Here is a 21,649-nt window from a genome sequence, read left to right on the forward strand (position 1 = left end):
CCTACAAAGGCCCCTGAAATCTCCTTCCGTGGAGGTGCTCGCAGCTTGCCTGAGCAAGACCGTCAGCACTGACCCAGCTTTGAAGTTAGACCTGCTGTGAACAGACGGTTGGGCTAGCTGACCTCTACCAGTCCCTTCCAAACAACACTTATCCACGATTCATTGGGCTGTGAACCCTCAAGTACCCTCAGGTGCTCTCAGCGCTATGTCGTGGGCTCCGAGACGCACACAGTCACGTTCACAAAACACAAACCGCTGCCTTGGTGAACTGTAGCATCGCCCTCACCATCAGGAACTGGGAAATGGACAAACCCGTCCCGTGTTAGGGCCACAGGGCTGCCACAGAGTCCAGAGGAGCCCCGTGGTGCAAGCGAGGCCACTGTGTTGTAGGTGGATGTGACCCCAAGCAACGCGGCTGTGAGCCAGGCCTTGCCGTTCAGCCTCAGCGTTAGGGACCCTTCCCGACTCCTGGAGCAGTCAGGCTGTGCATACGTGGGCTGACGGAAGAGAAGTACAGTCAGCGTAACGCGACAAACCTAGAACAAGAAGTGAATTACAATTTAAAGGAAGCATTGCTGAGTATGGCCTGCTGAATCCATGGCACAGCCCAAAATCCCAACAGGGCTACCACGCTAGTTACATAAAAGTTTTCTGGGGACATTTTAAGCTTTTCTGGTCTTGAGCACAGTCGGGACTGCATTCAGTTACTGAACTGTTATGGCATTCAATAGCTATTCAGGATAAAAGAGTCAAAAAATACCCTACCTAGCACTAAACTGGAAGTTTGGGGTGACAGTTTCATTACAGGCAAAGAAGGAGAGAAAAAATGGATAGGAAGGTGTATGTTTTAAACTCAGACAAGGTACTTTCTTTAGGAAAACCTAGCAACTGTGCCAATTCAGAAAATATCTGGAAGAATCAAGCTGTTCTTTATGAAACAGACTGCGGTTTCTTTCATGAACCCAAGAACTAACTACAGTGGGGTATTTAGGAAAAGCATACATCTCTTTTACATCAGGATAGTAAGGCAGTATTTACATATACAGATATATATAATACACAGGTAAAAGCACAGGGAACCAAGAGCCTAGTTGCTTTCCCACCCGTCTCAAGCACTCATTTAAGAGAGGTGATACAGGGTTTAATACCATAGCCTTTATTGGTGACACTGGAAATCAGACCTTTTAAAGCAACTAATTTTTTATAAACAGGAACGAAAATAATTTTTACTTCCTATGATGTAATTACACAAAATCTGCTTAAGTCACTAATATAAAAAAAAAATTAAAAAAAGAAAAAAAAAGTTTGCATACTTCGTCATTTAGTACCATCAAGAAGTCCTAAGTAACTGCATTTTCTATAAGAAAGGGAAAAATAAAAGAGATTTGCATGGACAAAAGTCAACAGTATAGAAGAATTCAGTGGATGTTACAAGGAATTCTGTTTGTGAGCTCAGTTCTTGAGGATGGCTGAAGAGATCCTAGCAGGATCAAACCTTGTATATTTACACTCATGGGTGTAAAAGTAATATTGCCAGTTAATTGAAATACGCATTTTCAGTATTGTCCTGAAAATTAATGAAGTCCAGAGGCTAAATTCTAAGCTCAGGTGTTCACATTGGAAATAAAATACTTCCAGCATCCTGTATAATTAAGGCAAAGTATGGTATCTTTTGAAAATACCTTGTATATAGTTTCTGCATAAAAATATGAAAAAAAATAAAACTATATATATATATTTAATGGAACACTGTTATGCATGGTCCAGCAGAATAAGGCACAAAAAGTAAATAGAATGCAAAAGCATATATAAAAGTTAATGTATTATTTTGAGTGGAATATAGCAAAATTCAAGTAGTTCTGAGTATGCTCATTTCTTGCAATAGGAATATATATTTTATATAGGTATTTCATGCTAAGCCTGATGTACAAAGATTCATCATGTAAGCACAATCTATCAGAAGCAGGTCATTTGTACAGTGACTCTATTTAGAAATTTTGTTAAACCCACTGAAACAAAGTTCCTTAATGGGATGGCTTGGCCTGAAATCCACGCGTGAATTTTTCCACGGGGCTAAGTATGTTGGTTTCTTGCCCAGGTCACTTGGGCTACTTTTGTGTGCATGCTTAGTGTGAAGGTTAATACTTTCCCTAACACAAATGACCATACATGCCTCTAAAGGTGGACACATTTGCACAGTTTGTTTTTGCAGGTATTCACAAGCAAATTTTCTCTCTCAAATTCTGCAGAGGTTACGGTGCAGAACGGGCCACCTGCATCAGTGCAACTGCATTATCAGGGTCAGGAACCCTTCAGGTGAGCTGGTATTTCATTTAGTTTGGAACTACGGTCTGTTTATCAACAAATAAGCATACGTGTATAGAGAGTCTGACAATACGTCGGTTTGACAGAAGGCATACATCATCACTTGCTGCCTGACTGCAGCCTCAAAGCACCACCCCCCCGCCCAGCGATATAGGTAGGATTTTCACAAAGGAAGGGGAGAGCGGATGAAGTCTTTACTTCCTTCCCAAAGTCTCGGCTAGTTTCTTCAGTCTTTTCTTCAGCTCCAGAGGAAACTTCTCGTAACACTTTTTGCAAACAGGCTTCATATCAAACTCAACAAATTTATTCCTGAAATGACAAAGTAAAAACCAGACAAAGTTTTAGCAGCAGGGACAGTGAAAAAAAAAAAAATCTTTTAAAAGTATCCTATTAAATGTGCACAAGGAAAAAATTACAACTGCAATTTAGACATATATAGGAAGTTACTTTTACAAGGTTACACACTGCAGACAGTAACTACACTACCCTGTTGAGTAAATTACACCGTTTTTACCCAAATGTCCGTATTTATTAACCGTGCCATTTGAAAAGCCTTTCACACCTAATCGTAGAGCTAAACAGACTAAACATAAGATAATGGAATGACAAGTTACTATTTCAAGTTGCAGTTGTGTGAGAAATATTTTGGTTTTGATTCCCATCAATTCATGCAAAAACTTAATGTAAAAGCACCCTTAGCACTGACCAAAGAAGAAAGGAGCAGAGGTGGTGGTGAGAAGGAAAAAGAGTTTACAAACAGATTGGCTTTTTCTTTTTCTGCTTCTCCTTATCCTTTGCTTCACGTTCCCGTTTGGCAAGTCGTCGCTTAAATTCATCTGGCATTTTCTCGTAACAGTGTTTGCAGACAGGTTTTAGATCAATTTCAACAAACTTATCCCTTTAGAGTTAAACACAGACAAAATAAAGGACAGAAAAGGAGAAGAGTTAAGAAGATTAACTGAAGGAAGACCTGAACAGACAGCTGGAAGAGATGTAAATCAGTAAGAGGAGCAAGAGGAAGAAAAATGCACGTATTTTCTCAATGCTGCTTATATGTTTTTCATACCATAACAGTTACACTACAGCAACATCTACACTTTGCAGATAACCACCGGTATGTTTTGAAGGCGTCACACTTATCGATTAACTTACTTGAGTGTTAACTTAGTGTTGCAAGTTGAACAAGCGAAACAGTTCACACACCATGCCTTGTTCAGAGCAGACACAACTAGGGCAATGGGGAAAAAAAAAAAAAAGAAATCATTAGCATTACTAAAAAAAAACCCTTACTCATTATAAAATTTTTAAGCTCGCACATTCATGAGGCATGAAGAACAGCCATTCGGTTCTAGTATCCGGTATCGAGGACCACAGCAGTAACATGGGACTGTGAAGCGTTGATAAAGGTGTCTCTGAGGCAAGACCAGTTCAACCTATTTCTGCCTCCTGTTTCTTGCTTCCACCTCATCTCCTATCATGCTGACCTCAGGCAAGTGCTCTGTGAGGCTGTGTTTCCAACTTCATCAGGAAACTTTTTCAGCTCAGGAGCAGCAAAATTGTGTTTATGTTTTTGTTCGGGTTCATTTCTCAGCTCCAGTTCAGACTGCAGTGCCTTCAACAGCAGTGCTTGCCCGGCCGAGGAAAATAACGTGCAGCCACCAGCAGTCAGGATGCTGCTGGTAAATCAGCACTACCAAGGGGAAATGTATGGACTCCTGGGATAAATGACTTGATCAAGACAAACTTGGATATATTTTTATTCTTCACTTTGGAGAGAAAGCAACTATGTTCTCTTTGTTCTGTATCTCAATCCATTTTCTGCTCTTCCTCTCTTTCAATATACCTTCCCAGTTTTCCCTGCCAAAATTTGCCTCTTTTCTTAATCTAAGTTAGAGAATGCAGGACAATGGTTTTCTCATAAAATACAGTAGTTTGTCAACAACAAACAGAACCAGAGCATTGTCACGCAGAGCTTTTTTCCTGCACTATGGGGCAAGCACGTCCACAGATCAATAGTTATTCCACTGCTTGCCAAAATAACACTAGTCAGATGAAAGTCTTTGCTCCCAAGTGACCTCTATAATACAGTCATAGACACCCTCCTGAAAAACTGCTGCCACACACGTTTGCTTCACCAGACAGAAAGACAGAGAGAGAACAATATTGGATACTCATAATTTGTGAAGACATGTAATTGAGGGTGTACACTGAAAATAATACTGTGTTACACTATGTTCAGTTCAGAGACCAAAATGTACAATATGGCTGCCAGATTATATGGTGAAAGGTTAGAATCATACAGAGGTGTAGTTACCCGACAAGGCTGAATTCACTCATTCACCCCAAGTTCCAGTTCTGCTCATCCTAGTAGGATTTTTCTGAAGAGGAGGACACTGTTTCCTCTACAGGGTTTTGGATTGTCGTTCTGCAGGTATAGTCCAGTCCAGAAAATGTGGGGAAAGCACATCTCTGGAATGTAGGTCTCACCCTATAGTTACATGACTATAAGCTAGCTTATGTCTCTTTTTACACGCTACAGGCTTCCTCCTACTTTGCTAATGGCTTTGTCTTAGGTGAGGCTAACATTGGTATTACAGTATTTACTCCAGGCAGGGGTAAATACACACATAATGCTGCATTATTTCAGGTAAAATAATTTCCTTTTGGCATTTTATCATAGCTGGGTGTCCAAAAAACCCCCTCAAAACCATCACCCCACCCTCCCCCAAAAAACCTCCAACAACCAAACAACAAAAAACCAAACAAATTTAAACCATTTGCTTCCAGTTCTGCCTTTACAGGACACATCCTTCCAAGTGTAATCTCCCCGGGTTTTGTGACATTATCATCAGCCTGGATTTTCAAAAGACAGGTGCCTGCGATAGACAGGTAAACCTCTCTAGGAACCAAATGGACATAACGGGAACTAGGCGCTTTTAAAAAATCCCTTGAAGTGCCCACCCATGTCTTTCAGTATCTAAACACTTGTTCAAATTCGGTTCATGATCCCTAAATTCATTTGAGGAGATGCCTGTGCGGTCATTCTCACCCTTGCATGTGTTCTTTTCTGAAGTCGGTGGGGCAGGAAGCCACTTCTGTGCATCTCCCAGCATCCCTGGCCTTTGCATGTCACTAAGGGGTTTCCAGTTGACCATGGTTCTCTTCAGCCACTGGGTGGTCTCCTACCATCACGAAGTGCTTGCTGTCAGGTTTTCTTACCATCTGGTCTCTGACTAATCAGCTCTAACCTAATTTCTGATCAAGAGAATGGCTGGTTTTGTTTTAATAAGATCAAGGATTCAACAGGGGCCTGCCTTCCCCTTACTTCCACTTTTAAAGAGAACTTCCATCAGAAAGGAACATTAAGGAAATAGTGAGAAAAGTGCTTACCATCTCCTTCAATCACACGGTTGCAATGGAAACAAACATCACCAAACAGCTGAAGAGCAAAGAGAAGTAATGAATGTTTAATGATTTTATCAAGGGTGAATTATCAAACTAACAAAATAACTATATTTCAGCTGATGGGCACAATAGCTTTCCTGTTTATTTCAGTAAAATAAAGAGAATGCTGGCAAGTCTGATTTGGTTTTCCAAATATGTTTTGCATCATCTCATCACAAAAACTTTATAATATTAAAGATGAAAACATTTGTTTATATCTGTTTGATCACGTGTAAATATGATTTTGCTTTGTATTAATATCTCTCTAATCCTGAACATTAGAAACACAGCAGTTGGTGTCACACAGGCATTGTTACTAATCAGCCAACTTAACATTCGGACTTAAAAGCATGACTAGAACAACATATTGCTGTTTCTGGAAAAAAACGTAAGGAAAAGTTATTTTTATTTTTTAAAAAAATGCAAAAAAATATTCATTCTATTTCCAGTCTTAACATTTGTCCACAATACAACAATTAAGAAACGCCCAAAAATTCATGCATTTTCTTCTGACTGTAGTAGTTAACCTAGTAAAAGCCACCTGCTCTACATACAGCTCCTGTTTGGTATATGTACTTGCCCCATCATGGCTGCAACACTATTACTACTAATGTCATGGCATTTGTTGTCTACAAATATGCCAGCAACACTTCCATCATCTGCCCTTCATCACTGACAAATTAAGAATCCATCTGTAATTAGCAGATGCCTTACAACTCCCAGGTGTAACCCCTACTCTTGTATTTATATAACTGAAGAGGTGGACGTGACACAACGCGGATGGCTTCCAAATACAAAAGATCTATACGTCGAGGTGCTGGACCACCCAATCAAGGGAGCCTGGAGAGAGATGGGACCACGGTACCTAACTGCTATACAAATGCAAGTGGTCACTAGGTGGTGTCCTCTGACAAATCTTGTCTTCGCGGCCTTCAGCAACCGGATGAACGAGCTGGGTGATGCAGTCTGTGTTAACACACAGACATCCTGGAGCAGCAGCTGCGGGGAGAACCACACTACTCACTAGGGCCACGTCTTAAAAGTCTTAAACTGCAGCTACTGAGTGGCAGATCTTCTGTAGCTTCTTGGGAAAGACTGCGTGTCATCAGCTGCTCTGATCTCACAGACATGTAAAAGCTCCTAACAGCTCTACTTAAGTACCGCTAAGCTTGAAGAACAACTCCATACCGATTGTCCTGGCTAGCCTTTGCCAAGTACCTGCAGCTTTCTTTCTCAATACCAGACCAACGTATAGAGAAAACCGTATAAATTCACAGCAACAGAACATCTGCTAACTGGCATTAGACCCGCAGGTGCCCAGAAGAAAACAGAAGAATGTCCATGGTTTTCCATCTCTTGTCTAATAAAGCCAATTCATGAGTTTACCAATTAACACCATTGTTAAAAATATGCACCCTCACCTGATTGTAGTGGGTTTCACAATACGCCAAGCCTTTTCTCTCGTAATGGCGATGACCCAGGAATGGCTTTTCACATTTTGCACAAACAAAATGCTACAAAGAAAAGTACATACATTTTTTGGTATTATTTGGCAGTAATGCTACTTTTTCTGGAAAGCAAACCAGCCAAGCCCAGTACTGAACGTGACTGAAGTCTACTGAGCCAGCTGTGCCACCTTGAAAAGGAGTTAAAACTTTTTTGGTTTGTGTAATGTTTCTTTTAATGTCTTTAACATTTCAATCCAAAAGTTACAAAAAAAAAAAAAAAAAAATCAAGCAAAGGGATTCTCATATGTTATCAATGAACAGAATGAAGAGATATTAAATAATCTGAACCATCATTACACTCTTGTGAAGAAAGTGTTTGCTGGAGGAGATTTTCAAAACAACAAAAGGAATAAACTGTTTATCTTTCTGATTTAAATGGAAGATGTGGAACTAAATCTTGTACATGGTCTTGAACTACAAATACTCTCATACAGTGCTTTAGAGATATTTATGTGGCAAGTGACTATAGAAGACATAATGGTATTATGATGCTCAGTAACATGGTTGCCACAGAATTTTATTGCCTTTCCACATGCACTGCTTTGCACTCTGAAATTTGCTTTTGCAGGACCTCACAGTACTTCCTTTGATTACTGATTTTAGTTTCACAGTCGAAGCTCTTTATAAGGTAGGAAAAAACTCCTATTTCACAATGGAAGACCAGCCACAAGAAGGTTGAAGACGGGATTAGGAGAAGCTATTTAATAATCGTTGCTGCATGCTTTGCTAATCCTTTCATCAAAACTGATCAGCAAAATCACAGATAAATATGTTAATGTTTACATTTGTAAAAGAAAATATATGTCATCTGATGTTTACCTCCACATGCCATTGTTTGCCCATAGCATTCACCACACGGCCTTCAATTGGTCTTCTACATGCCCCGCAGATGGGGACGCCCATTTTGTCGTGGCAGGGTAAGCAGTATAATTCTCCCTTCAACTCACGAGCATCAGCTGTAAGTTCCTTCCTGTTCAAAAGTTAATGAATTGAGAGCATGAATAAAGGCACTGAACAATGTCAACTCTCGAGAGCTTCTGAAGAGAAAAAAAAAATTAAAAAATTAGCATTTGTTTTAGAAAATGTATTTGTACTACAGTAATGCAGCAGCATCAAATATGATACAGTTCAAGACTGACCACAGTAAACTGAGAACAGGCTGCTAAGCGAGATGCACTACGTCTCTCTGAATAAAGCTACTGAGCTGTTGTCATTCTGCATTGTGCTTGTGTAGCACAAACGTGCGTGTGCAAGCTGTAGTCATGTTTGGTTTATATTCCGGCTCTCTTATCACCGGTTTATTTTAGATTTGCATAATTGTAACTGAAAGTAAAATGTAGTCCTTTACATCTAGGTACATTTTCCTTGTTGTATCAAGCTTCAGAGAAAGAAAACTACAGACCGGCATGAGGTAGCTACGTTTATTCATGGCCAACTGCAGGATCTCGTATACGCTACTTTTCAGTAATTTGCATGGTTAGAATACTGAGAACAGCTAAACTTTAAACATGATCGTACTCACTAATGCTCTCAAGTGGTTGCCACCGACACAGCGCTACATGTTGTTACTCAAATCAGCCTCTGCTACGGCACTGAGCTGGTACCTGCCTTTGCACCAGAAACAGACAACTAATAATCCATGCGATACCCTACAATGCTCTGAGGTCTGTGCGTCAGTGCCAGATGTAGAAACGTACAGCTTCATGTACTGCGGTTGCAGAAGCTGATAAAATGAGGTGGGAGAAAGCTTGTAAGAGAAAGGTAGGCTTTAAAAGGAGAGAACAAAGTTTCCCACTCAACTAAAAAGAAGTAACATAGGCAAAATAGTAACTCAAGCAGCCAAAGAGGACCACTTTTCTTCCTCTCATTGCAGAATAACAAGCTATCACTTTGCTGCTACAGAAACTGCTATCTGTGTCCAGACAAAATTTTGTAAGGTACCACTTTGTCCTGCAGAGTCCAATCTTTCTTTACTCCCCGACAGGTCAGCTGTTGTTTGAACTCAAGGCGCAACTTCACCATCCCAAAAGCAGTAACACACATCTGGATGCCAGGCACCCAAACCCCACCCCTCCTGCCAGTTGTACAGGACAGGTTTTCACTTTAAGATGTAAATTGATGAGGCAAATAAACCCAGCATTTTCCTCTTTTCTTTTGCAGAACTCAAGTTACCCGCAGTTTGCACAGTTGAAATGATCAGGGTGATAAGGATCATTTTTGAATATGAGAGGCTGTTCGTCAATAATGGCATGACACTTCTGGCAAATGTACTTTCCCAGGCCTCTGGCTTTTTCCCTGTTATGGCAAGGACGGCAGAGATGTCTGAAAGAGCATTAAAAAGAGAGATAAGTACTGGTACCAGGTATCACAGTGCAAAACATAAACTAAAAATCTATCAGAACCTCATTTCAATCAGCCCTTTTTGGAGGGAAAATAGCCTTTAAACCAATTTCCTTCCTAGGGAAACTGAGTTCAGAAGAGGCAGGCTGGTCATTTTATTTTCTGTCAGCACAGGAGTATCATTTCTTCATCTCATTTGAGTTTAAGCTGTGTTGAAACACAGAAAACAAAGTTTCCTATAGATTCTCATTGCTGAATGATTTACTCTCAAAATCTTAAAAATTTGATTGGAAGCTGGATGAGCACACAGGTCCTAATTCTGTAGATAACTCTGTATACAATCATATTATACATATGAAGTCAATGGCCACTGAATTCACTTGTAAAACATTCTTCTGATCACAGCTGCCAAAATATCCTACTCTGTGAAGTATCCTGCTGAACTTACAGCAATTATTAATAAATAAGGTGCTAAACTAGTCCAAAATTGGAAACCCAAGTTGGAAAAAGAAAGTAAAAATTCCTATTGGAAAAATAAAGATAATGCTTCTGTACCTGAATGTTTTCTCTCTTATTACGGCCGAAAAATGTAACTGGGTAGAGAACACGTTTGCCAAGAAAACATACTGTTGAAGTGGGCAAACTGTTAATACTTTAAGTGTATATTTTAAGATACCCATTCTTAGTTTTGTCATGCACCCTTAGGCCTTTTCCCCACAAAAGACGCTTCAGTTGCTCCACCTCAGCTGGAATGCTTCAGGAACCAAAACCTCTCAGCCCCCCAACTTATTTAATTTTATTCACGATCAGTCGACAGAAGGAAGGGTGAAGATCTACCTGCCGGCATTCTTGACAAATCCAATATCGGCCAATACTTGTTGGCAGATGTCGCAGCGGAAGCACTCCGGATGCCAGCTGTTGTTCATAGCTTTAATGACACGACCAATAATGAACTCACCTGTAAGAAACACAACACCATGCTAGACAAAGTTAAAAGCAACCCACACCAGAACTGCTACAATGGCATCACCATCCTCTTCCTCCCCCCAGATCCGTTAGGGTAGACTGCTTTCAGTACCAAAGTTCTGGTTCTAAACTCTGGAATTTGGGTTGGTTTGGTTTTGGGGTTTTTTTGCTATGAGTCAGAAGAAAACGTCCCTGCTAACGGAGGACCTCCTGTTCTTTACATACAAGCCCTTCCACATGCACACTCTACCTTCTCTCTGCAATCACCCTTTTTCAGTCCCATCCCTGGTTTTACTTAACTGTTCTCAAGCTGTTAAGAAATACGTGGAGTTTGTTATATAATATGGCTTTCTCGTGTCTGAATCATCTTTCTCCCTCTTTTCTTTAAGACGATGACAATTTTAACTCGTCATGTACATAGTAGTGGTTTCTACTCCACTAGGACCAAGCCTTGAAGGGGCTTTATACTCAAAGCACAACAAAACTGAGCTTGGGTGGCTGGGGACCTCCTGCAAAAAAATTCCCATGGAGTCAAAACGCAAAGCTGCAGAGAAGCTGCAGAGCAGTCAATCCAACACACACAACTTCTGACCCACCACCAGGAGTCCTGTCCTGCGAGGCATTAAAAAAACGGTGTGAGAACCCTGTTTTGCACGCACAATCTGACTGTACTGCACAGGCAGTGGAGCCATGTCCACCACACATGTGACTTAGTCGTTCTCTATGCAGATGTTTGTAGCCAAGGCCCCTGAGCAGTGCAAAGGCTCTGCCTCAACATCTTGGGAGCTCAGCGTCCTGGTGCTGTGGGAGGCCGAGTCCTGGCTTTGGAGAACGTACAACTCAAACAGCTGCCAAAGGGAGCGATTGGGCAGGTGACCGATGCAGACAATAACATCCAGTGTGCGACTCTGTGGCGTTCCCATGAAGTCATAGCTTTTGAAGAACAAAACCCGATAGACTCCAGAGATGTCAGGAATGCTCAAGGCCTCATTGCTGACAACAGCCGTGCCGATTTTGGCTGTGCTTACTAAATCCAAGCAGTGGCAAAGCCCAGCTCTGCATAGGACCTTGATGCGGTTTTAAGGGAGCTGGTGGTACAAGGAGCCCGAGCAGGAGAAGTGGGAACTGTGCCGACTGGGCAGGAGAAATCCTGGAGATAGGCAGTGTAGCTCCTCAGAAATTGCCACATACCCATTTCTTCCTCTTCCCCTGCTTGTTCACACCCGCAGCTTTAAATTCAAAGGTCTGTAACATCTGTTTCCCCCCGCATCGGTGTTCAACCCCTCCCTCTGCATGGGGAACGGCTTCGCTGAGGTAAGTGAAAGCCATAGCACCTTGCCAAGGTGCCACAGAAACACACGAGCTTCCAGATCAGCAGCAGTAGTCAAGTAATGACTTCCTAGCCCTGCCCAAGCACGATGTGTCACACACAGGGGGTAAAAAAAACGTGCAAGTGATGACAGTGCAGGGACACACAAGCATCTACATCCACAGCGGCCAATAAAAAGCAGCCCTCAGTGTCATGCAGGGCGGACATTAGACCCTGAAGCCTTAAAGGTATTTGTTTCAAAAATACAACAGGGCACCAGCTGACCATCATTTGAGTGTAACACTACCTGATGAAGACTGTCCCAGCTTCTGCAGAGCAGGACAGCACAGGCAGGTTACAACAGTCAAAGAAGATGACAAAGGCTTGTTACAAGCTTTCAGCTGCATGAGAAGGGCCAAGTATGAGTGTGCAGATGTACAGATATGTATGATCAAGAGTCATAAATGTTGTATATAATCAGGAGTTCATGAATGGTCTGTTTATTGGATCACTGGATCAACAGCTAAACTACTCACTCAAATAATGCAAACTTTTTTTCCTATTGTTTGATGACCTTTAGGAAAAGCAGCTCCCCAAATTCTCTGCAGTCTAGTTCATTCTGGAAGTTCAGATGCTGCACCTCCCAGAGAACAAACACAAGGGTTGCACATCTTTCCCCAGTGACATTCGCATTTGTCAACAGCGTGAAGTGTTCCACCTCAGTGTAAAACTTACCACATTGATGGCAGCAAGGGGCAAAAAGCATCTGAAAATCATGCTCGCAGTACTTCCTCCCTTCAAACTGCAAATGGAAAAAATCTGAGCGTTAGAGGGATGAGGAGCATGCTCTCAAAATAAATGCTTTAACATACCTGTTTGTTTCTAGACACAATTATGTAGTAAAACGTGAGGGGCTGCACAAAAAAAACCAGACCATATGCCAAGCATTAAATCCACCCACCTTAATTCAGCTACTAGTTAGCATGTAGTGTCAACAGCACGCCATTTCTGTAATACTGCTGAGAGTGTAAGGCATTTTCCATCACCCATTTACACCACAAGAGACATCTGAATTTTGACAGACTGCTGAAACTGATGCAACTGAGCAGATTCTGGGCAGGAAATTAGCTAACAAAAACCCTTCCTGGGGGTAGTATTTTCACTGAATCCATTTGATCTCTTCCCCACTTTACATCTCCTGCAAGAATGACCCAGTAATAGTGGAGGAAGTAAGTATGGGGGGCGGAAGAACACCCAGGGACAGAAATCTTTGCAATTTATGGAGCAGTCCAGCCAAAACATGAAGGGAAATAAGGCTTCTCCTTCCTCACGCTTGTTTCAGAGAATCACAGAATCAATTAGGTTGGAAGAGACCCTTAAGATTACCGAGTTCAAATTTTAAGGAACAACGCTCACTACAGTGACCAGATGAAACAGAGAATTGATCTTAAGGGATCTGAATTTTCTCACAGCTTAGAGAAGTTCAGCTACAGTTCAAACATGCATAGAAAAAAAAAAAACATATGAGGAAAAAAAAGTTCTACACCCCTGCATTAGCAACTCAGCCAAAGAATATGTAAAAACATGTAGGTAAGTATGTCCTGAAATGAAGGGAAATGTTCAGATACCTTCAGGCACATTATTACTAGACATGAATGCCAACTAGCATGTCAAAACCAGATAGACAATATTAGGTATGCTAGAAAATGTTTGGATTTGAATGTCTCAGTTTAAACCAATGGAAAAAGGGGGATAGCAGGAAACCCCACTCCTTTCTTTTTACTGGGTCTAAGACAGAACAAAGCGAAGAGCATAAAATACTAACTACAAATTAAATTCTGGTGCACAGCCAGAAAATACAGTAATGTGCTTCAAGATAACCTGTTTTATACTATGAAATTCTAAGGACCAAATACAATACAAGTATAGTAATTACTCATGCAATATGGCATGATAAAGATTTAATGAAACGCTCTAGAAGTCACTGGGTACTCGAAATCAGAAACTTAATTCCTGTGCCCAAACTGAATTGCATCTACTAGGAACAGAAAGACACGTGCTTGATACACTCTTTCAGAAGTCTCTGCTAGTAATTTATCAAATGTTTTTCCAAATACTCCGAAACAGATGACTTTTGTAATTGAAGCTTTTGAAAAAAAATAAACATGAGAGACAGAGGGCTATTACTTTCTCAAAGAGTAATGGGAATTATTGGTTCATTGTGAATTGTGCTTGCTTCCTGACGGATAAAATCCTTCTTAAACTGAAAAAAAAAAATCCAAAAGCTTCCTGTTTTGTGTAAACAGGTGGTCCAATGGGAGATACTTAGGTTTGCTTGGGTTTCAGAGCCATCACATGTTGATCTGGGTGGACCAAACAGGTTTTCTTCCCCTCTGGTTTGCGTCAGGCAGGTTGGTTACCTTTCAGTCTTGTTTATATTTTCAACCTTCTAGGCAAATTTGTGCTGCTTTTTGCGGATGACCCAGCAGTTCATCCGTCAGAGAAAGCCTCGAGCTTCTGTAACAAATCCCACAGCACATATTTTAAAGCAAGGTCATTTGACTGTTGTGTGCTGGAGGTCCATGAGTTAAATGGCTCCGCACACAACATTTCACTGTGACATAACCTCCAGCTGATCTCCATGTTCTTAGCTAACTTAGTGGAAAGACAGGCACAAAACCTGAGTCTTTAAAGACCCTTTCTCTAAGGCAGTTTCTGGCAAAGCCCATTTTAAGAAAACACTCAAGGTGCAACTGGAATAGAAACAAATCTGACAAATGCATTGCAGCTGCACATTCCTTTCATCTTCCTATAGGTTATTATAACAACTTGGAAAAAAAAAACCAAACTGAAAGGAACTCCCTTTCATTTATGAGACAAAAGTCACATGCTATTCCATTTTACTTTATTATTATTATAATAATTTCGTATTGTTTATTATTATTATTTATTATTATTATAAGATAATAATACAGATTCCTCAATTATAGCTCTTGTGAATAGTCCATAAGGATTCTGCTGTATTTCTTCTATTGTGGGATGCACCTCTCTAAGCCCTTCCATCTCCCCACCTCAGCACCACACGGAGCACCCAGCAAGAGGCTCTTAACGAACAGCTCTCCATTTAAGCCGGCTGTTCCACTGTTAGTATAGGACTGCGGGCTGCTACCTGTTGTAAGACTCTGCAACAGCAGCTCTAGGGAATGCACAGCTTCCAGGTGGAGGAGTAAAAGCAGACCACATCTGACAGCAAAGCACGGCGAGTTTGGACACTCTGCTGGTACGTGCTTGTGCTAATTTCTGTTTAGGTTGAGTGCCTGAGAAAACATGCTAAAGTGATGATCCTGAGCAAACTCCAACATAAATATACCCTGGCAGGTCCTAAACCCCTAGCTCCTGTGCAACATTAGGCACGCAGCTCTTGCTTGCACCCTCATGCAACAAGGCCATCACCGACTGGTTATGAATCCATATGATCATTTCTAACAAAGGCTCATGAGGATATCAACAAAATTCCTGCTACTCTGTGCAAACTCCAAGCCCTGGATGGGCACTGCTCCGGCATGGCACCGCTTGTGCCTGCAAGCAGCTCGGCTCTGATGCCAGACCACAGTGAGCCACGGTGACTGGGGTCCCTGCGGGCAGCCCCGAGACACATCCCATGGTGCAGGAGACCTTGATCGGCCTGACCAGTTCATCCCCCACCCATGGAACACAGCGTGAAAGCTTATCACGGCAGCGTTTGACGGCAAATGTGATAAGCAGCTTAATGACTAACTGGGAGAAGTCTGCACCGCTTGCCACAGGCAGGGGAAGAATATTTGACTTCCCGATTGCTAAAAGCTTCCATTTCCAAGAAACACTAGCTTAGCTAAACCAGGCACAGAATAAACACAAACTCATGCTGGGCAACCAACAACGCCTGCCTTTACCCACGGGCAATCGGCTCAGAAAAACACATTACTTGGCCACACCTCCAAAAGCATCCACCTTCTCAAAGAGTGCATTAAGCCAGTCAGAGGAAGATATCCTTTCTGCCCGTCTTCTCCAGTCGCTTTTTTTTTTGGACAGCGATACAGATCATCTCAAGTCCTTAGAGCAGCACTGTCAGCCAACTCTTGAGCACTGGCCCACCTAAGCCCACTCTGTACCTGCTTAGGGCTGTCCTTCCCCCTCCCCCAAACGCTGTCAGCCAGTACGTTCTCATCTCTAGTACTGAGGTGCTGAATGAAAGAAGAGCAAGCTGTGCCTTTGTCCACCTTCTCCCTGAGCAGCACCACCAGGAAACATGTTGGGGTTTCCACTCCAATCATCTCCCTGGCCACTTCAGTGCTAAGCGAGAGCCTTTCTGGCAGCATGAGACACGCATGGACACCCTAAAGGGTGCAGAGACAGAAGAGAAGGCCCTGCCAAAGATTTTCCGGCTGAAACAGCCCCAAAGGCACAAGGACTGGGACAGCACAGATATCCACTGACCTCACCACTCTCTAGAAGGTGCCCAGGACAGGACAGGACAGTATAGATGGGAGAGGAAGGCTGGGTGAGATTTATCAGCCATCACCTGAAGGCTGTCAGAGGGCTTAAACAGACCAAAATGTACCTCTCTTCAACAGCAGCACACAGACTTGCTGGTGTGGGGAGGAACTGCAAGGCCTTGTGGTGGACTCTAGAGGGGCTACAGGCAGAAGGGTGATGTGAAGTTCAAGACACACACGAGTCTTTACATATCCATTTAATCCTCATCACAATTATTTTACCTCTGTAATAGCTATGGCAGAAAGTGTCTATTCTTAACCAAAACTTTCCACTTTCTATGTAACATTTCTCAAGAACAAAGTCTCTACCCAGCCTGAAAAAACCCTAGTAACGTTAACCAAAACATGTTTAGTACATGGGGCTATTTTCATTCCCAGGACAATCTATCAACACTTACTTCTGACTTACTGTCTTTAACAGGTAGCATCACTTTGCAGTAAGAGAGTGTTCAAAGACAAACTATCATGAATGTGAATGTTAACAAGGTAGCAGTAGGAAGCAAAATGCCTACATCCAATATATCTAAACACCATCGGGATACTTGGCCCTGCCAAGGAGATTCACGTATGGCAACCTGTAAGCAACAGAGAGGTTGTAATATTCCTGGACTAGGTGCAAAAGTAAGACTTTCTTTCCATTGTGGCCCTTGTCCATTCCCTAGGAGTTACAGGCTGCCTAAAGCAGGACTTCTCAAACTTTTATCTTTAACAAAGGACGTTCCTTAACTTTCTGAAAGACGTCCCTGGAATGTCAGAAAAGGGATGAATGAAGTACTCATTATTTAGAGAAATTACATTTTATTGTTTTAAGTCAGTTTTATTAACACAATTACAAATATTTTAGTTTTAAAACTTTCATATCACTTTATGTTTGCCTCAGGTCTTAACACGTCAGGATGGACTCCTTACCAGGCCTGCAAGCAGGCAGCAGCTCAGTATATATAAACAATTGTAATGCAACACATAATTATATCTAGGGGGTGTTTTGTTTTGTTTTTATTTAATTGCTACTGCCTTGCAGCTCACCTTTTGATGTCTTACAGAACACTAGTGGCTCATTTACCACAATTTGTGCAACGCTATCCCTACAGCACTGAAAAGTCTTTTGATCCTCAAACAAGGTGAGAGAAAGCAAACCCCAGGAATCCCCTTCTCCAGTCTCTTTTCCAATCCACGCTCCTCCCTCAGCCTCTCCTCATCACCACGTAACATGAGTCTGTAAAATTAGAACTACTCCTGTGGAAGATGAACTGTTGTGCTCTTGACACAAGGATGGCACACTGTATGTGAGAGCACAGCATTGTGCTTTTAACGCACTGCTCACCTTCCTTTTCCAATCACAGTATGACATAAATCCTACTGTAAGTTGGACCACTTGAGCAGGACCTTATCTCTCAGACAGTAACTCCCTGTCTCACATCATCAACACTTACTTATACCCATCACTTCATATTTTATGAACTAGTCTAAAGCTTTGACTAAAGCCACTTTGTGTTTGAGAAAGCTGAGCTACATCCTGAATCCCCAAGACAGGGGAAGGAAAAAGAAAATGACACCGGTATTGAAACACCCATCTGAGCTGAGGACAATCTACCTGGGGCTGAGAAATATGAGAGTGGGTTTTAACCCTTGAAAGCATGTAAGAACTGCTAATTTTCAATACACCTGTTTGTTAAACCTAGAGTTGACCCTACGTAGACCCCGTCTGGTTTGGGCTCTCTGTACACTCTGACACACAGGTCATCTCTATGAGCAACTTTTCACATGCCGTGCTGGCCTCACTCAGCTCAGCCATAAATCTCCTATGGACTGCAGGATGCTGGGGTTTCCCTCTATATGACTGTTCTCCTCTAAGAAGTATGCTTTCTCTGCATTTCTGGTATGGTATATCAGATTCACAGATTTCAGGGAAAAATATCTACACTGAGAAAGAAATCTCCAGCAGTTTTTTTCTCAGCTCTGATAACATCAGGCTACACATTTAAAGAAGTTTACATACACTAATGTCCTCCAAATTAGCACAGAAAACGCTTCTGCTTTTTTTCCCCCCTCTACTGGGCATATCCTTTCGGAGCCCAGTTCTTGCCACGGGACTTCCTAAACTATCGATCTCCCCGTAGCTACTTCTGGTATGGGAATGAAGGCAGAAAGCAAAGGCTGGGGGCGAGAGGGGCACGCCGCCCCGCTTACCTCGTAGAAGAGCCCTTCGGGAAACTGCTGAAAGCACTGGGCGCAGACGAAGCACTGCTCGTGGTACAGCTCACCATTGCTGTTGACGATTTTCTCGGCAGGGGCAAAGCCACCCCTGCAGCGCTCGCAGATGGCATTCGCAAGCGCGTTTGCCATGTTGCTGTCATAAAAAAACAGAAAGAAAATTAGCCCAAACAGGCAACACCACTGGTTGTGAGTCTCTTTTTTTTTTTTTTTTTCTTCCCCCCAAAACCAACTGCATCAGCCTAACACCAGGCTGCTCAACACAAGTTTTTCAATGGACTTAATGACTTGTGGCATCTCCTCAGAAATGAAACCGCCATTTCCCCTGCTCCTAAACTCTTTAGAAACAAAACCCCTGCAACACACTCTAATAACTATTAATTCAAAAAAAACCCAGAAATGTCTTTACTACAGACACATTTACAGGCTTTTTACGATTAGAAAAAGCAGGAAATTCAAAGAAGTACTATAAAAATGACAAAATACATTAGAATTATAGAAAACAAGGGGAATTATTAACAATTATTGAGGACTGGCATCACATAGGAAAATATAAATGATAATGCCAAAATAATTCCTAATTCTAAAATACATACAACAGCATTGGTTCAAAAGCTCTAAATAAGCAACGCGAAAGAGTGTATGGAATCTAGTCTGGCACATATTACTGAAAACCAGAGCAGGTAAACAATTATTCCTTATATAAGCTTTGCATAGCTTAAAATCATTTTACAAATTTAGTATGAAGTCATGGCACTTCAGGTTGGTTTGTTAGGGTTCCTCTCAGGAAGCTCAGCTCACGGCATACCAGGGCCAAGGGGGAGGGCGGGAATGCTCTGCCTGCCCCACTGCGACCCACACGCAGGCCTACACAAGCTGGCAAACCCATGCCAGGGATGCAAAATAATACTCAAATAGGAACCTTGGTTGCTTCTCAAAGGCACATGACCATAAAACGACAGTGTGGTAACTGCAAAATATCAGAGAAATTAGCTACTTCGCCAGGCTTGTGTCCACATGTGCAGAAGACGGTACAGTAACATCAGTTAATTAAGGCCAGAAAAAGGCTCACTTGATTTTTCCTTTGCAACCATTTTGTTACTCGTATCTAGACTCTCAAAGCTGTGCCTTTCGGGGTCTCCTCTCTGCCCTAGTACCGTCTGATAGCAGAGAGCAAATACAGGGCAATGTTCTAGTTTCGTTACAATCTGACCACAGCTGACAAAACCACTGGCTCAAACATCTATCTGGAAGCTTATTAAACAACTGACGTTATTTTAAACACACGCGCACGCATGCACACCTTTTGATACAACTAGCATGCTGCGCCTCTAAGTGCAGAGCCCTCAGTCCTCTGCAAGATGCCAAGCCTTTCCCCCCAAGTGGATGCTACCTCTTGGCTCCCACCAGGTTCAAGAGGAATTTAATTCATTCCTTGCACAGCATCGAAGGGAGGAAGCAAACACCTAGCACGTGGTTCAAAAAGGAATGTGCTTTATCTATTTCTTACACTGTCTCACAGAAGAGACCTACACAAGGTCCCATCTGATCAGTTATTATTAGCCGACTTTTTTTTTTTCCCCCTCTCTCCAGAGATCTTCGCAGAAGAGGAAAACAGTAACTGCTACCCAAATATTCACTGCCCTCTCCGTGAAACAACAAATGGGCAAATTTCACCGGGAGATCAGATGGAGGACGGTCTATCCCACACATAACAGACAAGCCTACAGACAAACTTCAGCGCTTATATGTATAAACTATGGTTGACTATAAAGCTCGCTGATGGTCTCTGTGGATTGTGTACGCTTTCTGTGGGGGAAAACCTCAGTCACTTCACCCGTCCTCCTTATCAGTCTAAATGAAGAACAATCACAACAGAAACTGGGATATTTCATCATCACCTCAACTGTTCTTGAGCACTAAGTATGTTAAGTGCTGCAAGACATAAAATATAATCCAAGCAAAAAACATGAAATAAAGTTCAAAGACAAATGAAAACATAAAGCTCTCCTCCTCAGTATGCAAAAGTACTCCACTTTGAAACACTTCATATACGTAAAAACAGCGATGTACGTAACACTTCTGCATTAGTGAAGCAGTTTATCCGTTTGCCCAAAATAACAGGCAAACAACCTGAAGTCAGAGAGGCTACTTGACAAATTCCAACCTCATTTGAACTGCCGATAAAAATTTCTGATGCAATTAATGATGAAGTTTAAAGCAACAGCCCAAATTTTAGTTGACAATTAAAACTGGCAATCTATCGAGCAGAACAGTGGCAAAGGTTGCATGAGAGAACGGCTCGCACAGCCTGCCCGGAGCTCAGATAACGAAATACATATGTACAATACACCAATAACGTCACCATAGTTACACCCCGAAGCGGAACAGAATGAACTTACAATCTTGCATAAAAGTCACAAAACTCTTTGTAGAGTTTTATGTCACTGTGCCTACGTTGCAATTTTGACACCGGTTTCTCGCCTTCATTTCCTGCAGAGTTGTGAGCATCAGAAGTGACCTTGTACGCAACCTCTTCGTCCTCTGGGATGGGGTAAGGGTGAGCTCTGCTCTGGAAGTCCATCTCTCTCTAACTGCTTTCCTGGGTGTATATATTCTACGCTCACGCTGCAAAGAAGCTGTAGGCAAAGTCTGCAAAACAATATGCTGTACTTCCCCTTGTTCCCAGCACAGTGATTTACTTTCACGGCTCCGTGTCATGTAGCTGGAGCTACTCAGCGCCCTGCTAGAGCTTCAAGTTAAAAGTTCAGCGGCGGGGCAGTGAGCCCGTCACGCTGTGATTTACTGACGCTGACTGTGAGCAGAAGAGCACATTCCCCTGCCAGGCCCTCATGCAAACTTAGATGCTGGAAAGGGGCTTCGCTGCCGGCTGCTGGTAGAAGCCACCCAGGAAGCTGTGGTGTAAGGAACCTATACGAGCAAATACATTCACCACCAAACTTGTCCACAGCTACTTTCTGATGAGGAGGGGTGGAGGTGGGTTCCAA

The 21,649-nt window shown here is 42.2% G+C and overlaps 1 protein-coding gene across 6 annotated transcripts in view; it reads right to left on the bottom strand.

The window, feature by feature from the left end:
• Positions 1-1,246: 1,246 nt before the first annotated feature.
• The window catches only part of LIMS1 (LIM zinc finger domain containing 1), a 35,063-nt gene continuing 14,660 nt past the window's right edge, over positions 1,247-21,649 (bottom strand). Inside the window, exons 1-10 of one of the 6 annotated variants that reach the window (XM_009951001.2) lie at positions 21,044-21,225; positions 18,618-18,777; positions 12,628-12,694; positions 10,455-10,575; positions 9,450-9,599; positions 8,097-8,247; positions 7,191-7,283; positions 5,716-5,764; positions 3,478-3,553; positions 1,247-2,634 (exon numbers count right to left, since the gene is read on the bottom strand). In XM_009951001.2, coding sequence (XP_009949303.1) covers positions 2,520-2,634; positions 3,478-3,553; positions 5,716-5,764; positions 7,191-7,283; positions 8,097-8,247; positions 9,450-9,599; positions 10,455-10,575; positions 12,628-12,694; positions 18,618-18,777; positions 21,044-21,225 — 1,164 coding nt within the window. In that variant the 3' untranslated portion in view covers positions 1,247-2,519. Of the gene's footprint in view, positions 2,635-3,075; positions 3,224-3,477; positions 3,554-5,715; positions 5,765-7,190; positions 7,284-8,096; positions 8,248-9,449; positions 9,600-10,454; positions 10,576-12,627; positions 12,695-18,617; positions 18,778-19,934; positions 19,964-21,043; positions 21,226-21,649 lie in introns of those variants that run through there. The other 5 variants (XM_086482127.1, XM_086482123.1, XM_086482126.1 and 2 more) reach the window with 5 other exon arrangements.

Source organism: Leptosomus discolor, chromosome 1, assembly GCF_034619465.1.
Source record: "Leptosomus discolor isolate bLepDis1 chromosome 1, bLepDis1.hap2, whole genome shotgun sequence".
Lineage (NCBI taxonomy): Eukaryota > Metazoa > Chordata > Aves > Leptosomiformes > Leptosomidae > Leptosomus > Leptosomus discolor.